At 49.1% G+C, this 4,782-nt stretch overlaps 1 protein-coding gene across 1 annotated transcript; it reads left to right on the forward strand.

Moving 5' to 3' along the window:
• The first annotated feature begins 2,768 nt into the window (after positions 1-2,768).
• LOC149356917 (uncharacterized) lies at positions 2,769-4,782 on the forward strand. Its single transcript, XM_089577858.1, has 3 exons — positions 2,769-3,095; positions 3,192-3,449; positions 3,704-4,782. Exons 1-3 carry the CDS (start codon positions 2,876-2,878, stop codon positions 4,762-4,764), a joined length of 1,539 nt encoding a protein of 512 aa, XP_089433984.1. The 5' UTR covers positions 2,769-2,875; the 3' UTR covers positions 4,765-4,782.

The raw sequence follows: 4,782 nt of genomic DNA on the forward strand, positions 1-4,782 counted from the left end.
TAAAACGCTCAACAGAATTTTGTTTTGTTTTATAACTTGGGCTGGCGCTCCTCATTTTCACCCGCGTATGTGCTCGCGATTCATGGCAACACTCTTTCTTACTCATAATAGGTCCCACAATAGATGAGTTACTGACCGAGGCAAAAAATTTTATTTATTTTATTTATTTATTAGAGATACTATCAGTCCGGTCTAGTCCAAGATAGGAGTGACACAAGGGTAGTACAGATTACAAAGGCGGAACACAACAAGCAAAATAAGCACCATCCAGTCGGTGCCAGGTTTTAACATACTGACCTGTACGCAACAAACAAACATGCGCAAAAAATCTCGCTGCAACGGAACAGAAAACAATGTGAAAAGACCATGCCCAACACAAATGCAAAGCGCATTATATCAGGCACTATACCAACAAATCACGAACTCCAGCGGAGAACACATCCACACCCGACGAAAAAAAAAATAAGCCCCATACTTTTTGTAGTCATACTGATATGTTTTGCCGTACTAGTAGCGTGTCCCACCAGGCATCGTGTCCAGGAACACCGCCGCTGTGCCGAAGGAGGAAGGAACGTGGGCCGGAGACGGGGAGTAGGGGAAGTGAAGGAAAAACTGTATTTACATTTTTACATGATTATTTACTAAAATGACAAACACGGTAAAAACTGAGAAGTCTCAGGGAAACGTTGAGCGTATCGCTCAGGGAGTCGCTCCGGGAATGGCTTTTGATGAATGGCTCGAGCGCTTTAAATAGACCCTCCCGAGATCTTCCCGCCTTTTTCAACCAATCGTAGGGACTTCGTCCGGGTGCTCCAAGGTCGTTCACCTCTTCGTCGTCTTCCTCGGCTGAGGCCCTTGAATAGTCGGAAGTGGCCCGTCAGGCCAGGTGGATTTCATATCTTGTCTCGAGGAAACAAGATGGGCGAACACCTGCCGCGTCGTCACCTCGCTTCATCGGCTGAGGCCCGTGGATAATCGGAAATGTCCAGAAGGGCATGTTGACGGGCTAGTCGTTTCCGGCCAGGTGGATTCCATATCTTTGTTCCAAGGAAATTCCCCAAATGCGAACACCTGCCGCGGCGTCACCCCGCGGTTGACAAAAGAGCGAGGACTGGTTGAATGGCAGGCGCTTGGTGGACGCTCGTCTCCGCAGGTGGCAGCTGGCGTTGAGACATGTCACGCTGACAGAGGCACACACACAAAGTCGCAGAGTCAATACTGCTGCCTCGGGTGCCGTTTAAGGGGATCTCCGGAAAACACGTTGTGGCAGTTAGGCAGAAGTGGTGGTGCCAGGAATCCAGGAGTTGAATACATCCCTCGTGTTCGTTTCCACCTGTTATGAGGTTGCATGGGAGCGCGGGCATGAAGACCACTTTCGCAGAACGACGCACTGCATCTGGGCATGGCCTAAGTGGAGACAGGTGTGACGGGAACACACAAAGAGAGTTAGGGGGGGGGGGGGGGTAGAAACACAACAGCACGTCCGCCGCCCGAAGAGGTCTCGTAGTGGTTGCAGCCAACGCTGCTGCGCGCAGAGACCTGGAGTTGTGTCCGTTCGGCTTTTGGTCACAGCTGGGCCCAAAGGTTCTTCTCGCTTCGTTGACAACTGTAACGGTCTCAACCAGCAAGGTACACAGCCCAACAAGCAGAAAGCGCCAAACCGACCTTAAGAACTGCCAAGCTGTTTTCGGTCAACAAAGTCTCTTTAGAGAAAATGAGCTGTGGCGTGAAATTTACGTCCTCCTCCGAAAGTTTCCAAGTTTGACCAAACCAGAATACACAGAGCTTGTTTAGCCAAAAGGGAAAAATTTCCTAAAAATTTTGGGGGGGTGCCGTAGCACGGTTTATGTCACAGAAAGCCACCTCCTGTGAGAGCACAAAGGGAAGGTGGAGCTGCTGAACACACATACAAAACCGACAAAAAATGATTCCCGCAAAAGCAAAAAAAGAAAATACAAATTTGCCCTGCGGATTAACGTCCGGGGAGTCAGGAAAGGGCATTACACGGGAAAGCTTCGGCTGAGGCCATCAGCGTTGCCATTACCTTGCAATTTTCTGTAACGCATGTAAACTGAGTCCCGCATTGCCAAGCTCCAAAATTTCGCTCTCATTTCGCATAGGAGAGTGTAATGAACAAAAGACAAAAACAAGCATTAAACTCAATATAAGATTATGCGTCATATCCGCTCCTTGCGCGGCCGTGGTCCGACAGCTGCTTTAGCAGATGAGACATTACATAATACTAGGAATTTCAGCTTGCATTTCTGTACAGGAGAGTTAAATGAACAAAAAGAAACAAGCAATAAACTGAATAGGATTATTCCTCGAAACCGTCCAGAAACAGCGTTACGATTAGAGGAATTTACTGGTTCCTATTCTTCAGCCGCCCCCTGCGCAGCCGCGGTCCGATAGCTGCTCTAGCAGGTGCAACAGGACACAAGGCTAGGAATTTCAGCTCGGGACCCTTAAATGTTCCTCGTCCAAGTCTCGCGGTTCTGAAGTTTGGCTTACGCTCAGAAAGCAGAACGCGAGAAGGGAACGAACGAGTGCGAATGCCGTGCCAGCGTATCCGTCTCTCCCGGATTGGGTTCGCGCGTTGCGTTCTCTTGGCTTGTGTTCCCACAGGGCGGGTGCGAACTCTTGAGCACCGAGGTGCCAAATTGGGGCGGCTACTCGGTTCGGATTTCAGTCGAGCAGTCAACAAGAGCCGCACTTTCCCCTTAATTAGCTCTTCCCGTTTGGCCACCTCTATACATGGCTTGCACTGACGTCGTAGCTAGGAACCCTGGGATACTGTTCCGCCATGTTGGTGCAGTCGCAGCAGCCGTGGTAGCCGTGGTAGTCGCGTGTACAGTGTTCTGCCAACGGCGTCGCGATGGTTATCTGCGCTGTTGTTGGATGCTCCAACCGCACTTGTTGGGCGAAGTCAACAAACACCAACTTTTTTCGTCTCCCAAAGATCATCGAGCATCAGGGGGACCGTACGAAAGCCTTGTGCGCGAAGCGACGGGATGTGTGGCTGGCTCGGTTAAAACGCGCTGATCTCAACACCGAAAGGACGGGTATACGTGTTTGCGGCGCCCACTTCGTAAAAGGTAAGCCCGTCGCATATGCACAATGTTTATTCAGATGCATGACGTGCAAGCAAGGCGGAACATCTCATTTTAAACAAATTTCTCATGCATTTGTAGGCAGACCATCAAAACTGTGGGAGGAGACGGACCCGGACTGGGCTCCTACGCTTTTGCTCGGCTACAGCGCAAAACATGGTGATCCCGGACGCCACGCTCGCGCGGCAAGACGACGGACCCAGATACGTGTGGCTCAAGCTGTGCGTCAGGCTGAGGCATCAGGTACAATGGAGGCAACGAATCCGGACGTGTTTGCCGCTTCTCCGTCGTCCTCGCCGCGAGCGGAGCCCGACGTCGGTGTAGAAGACTGCGAAACAGGTTAGCGTCTTTTTTATTTTGTGCGTTTGGGGCCGGTTGCGGCGAAACAAAAAAAAATTGGCGAGGGGAGGAGGGACTGAGTTTTTTTTTTTCATTCAGGTGGGGCACCCCAGATGTCACCCTCTTGTTTCTTTGCCAGCCTCCTGTCCCCCGTGCCCTACTACAATGCTTCCCCGCACCCCACTCCATATCTCAAGTTAATTTTTTTTTTGCAGCACATGATGAACTACAGAACAAAATTAATTTTGTTGCAGGGATTGCAGTCCAGACTGACCTTAAAATGAGCGACATTGAAGCATTGGAGACGGAATGTGTGGCACTCAATGAGCGTCTTTACACTTCAAGAAATGAAAGCAAGCTGCTGGAGTTGACCGAAGATGGCCTCAGATGTAGCGACGCTAAGGTTGTCTTCTACACTGGCATGGCGAATTTCACAATTCTCTATGCACTGTTTAATTTTCTTGAGAGGTTTGTGTCACACAATGCAAATAACTGTTTGGTGAAATTCCAGGAGTTCCTGCTATTCATGATGAAGCTGAAACTGAATTCACCAATCACTGACCTCGCCTTTAGGTTTAATGTGTCGGATGCCACAGTGTCACGTATCTTTGACAAATGGCTGCATTCTGCCTACTCCCGTCTAAAGTCACAAATATTGTGGCCGCAACGAAGTGCTCTGCACCGGACCATGCCACAAGCATTTTATGATTCCTCTGGGGAAAATGTTGCAGTCATAATCTACTGCTTTGAAATAAAGATAGAGAGACCATCTTCGTTTTTGCCAAGAAGTGAGACATGGTCTCAGTATAAAGGCAGCAATAGGGCAAAATATTTAATTGGCATTGCACCACAAGGCACTGTCAACTTCATCTCTGAAGGCTGGGGAGGGCGGTGTAGTGACAGGCACATTACTGAGCACTGTGGACTTTTAGATAATTTACTTCCAGGTGATGTAGTGCTTGCAGACCGAGGGTTCAATGTGTCCGAAAGTGTCGGGTTTTACTGTGCTAAACTTCATGTACCAGCATTCACAAAGGGAAAGAAGCAACTGTCCGCAGCAGACGTTCTGACCACGAGGAAGCTAGCTAATGTGAGAATCCACGTTGAGAGAGTTATCGGGCTTATCAGAAATAAGTATGTTATTCTGAAAGCCACGCTGCCTATTGACTATGTTGTTTGCAGACCTGGAGATAATTTGACACCTCTCGACAAGATTGTTACCGTTTGCTGTGCACTTTCCAACCTATGTCCTTCAATAGTAGCATCACTAAAACAGTGCGATGAAGACCAGGTGCCTTTCTTGGCTGGGGAATGATAATGGAAGTTATAGGTT

Source organism: Amblyomma mixtum, chromosome 3, assembly GCF_055824585.1.
Source record: "Amblyomma mixtum isolate Tamu chromosome 3, ASM5582458v1, whole genome shotgun sequence".
Classification (NCBI taxonomy): Eukaryota; Metazoa; Arthropoda; class Arachnida; order Ixodida; family Ixodidae; genus Amblyomma; species Amblyomma mixtum.

Excerpts from the sequence above, each read along its gene's own strand:
- LOC149356917 (XM_089577858.1), top strand. The coding sequence starts at position 2,876 with ATGGTTATCTGCGCTGTTGTTGGATGCTCCAACCGCACTTGTTGGGCG. Across the intron at positions 3,096-3,191 it reads CGGCGCCCACTTCGTAAAAG|GCAGACCATCAAAACTGTGG; the intron begins GTAAGCCCGTCG and ends ATGCATTTGTAG. Across the intron at positions 3,450-3,703 it reads TGTAGAAGACTGCGAAACAG|GGATTGCAGTCCAGACTGAC; the intron begins GTTAGCGTCTTT and ends ATTTTGTTGCAG.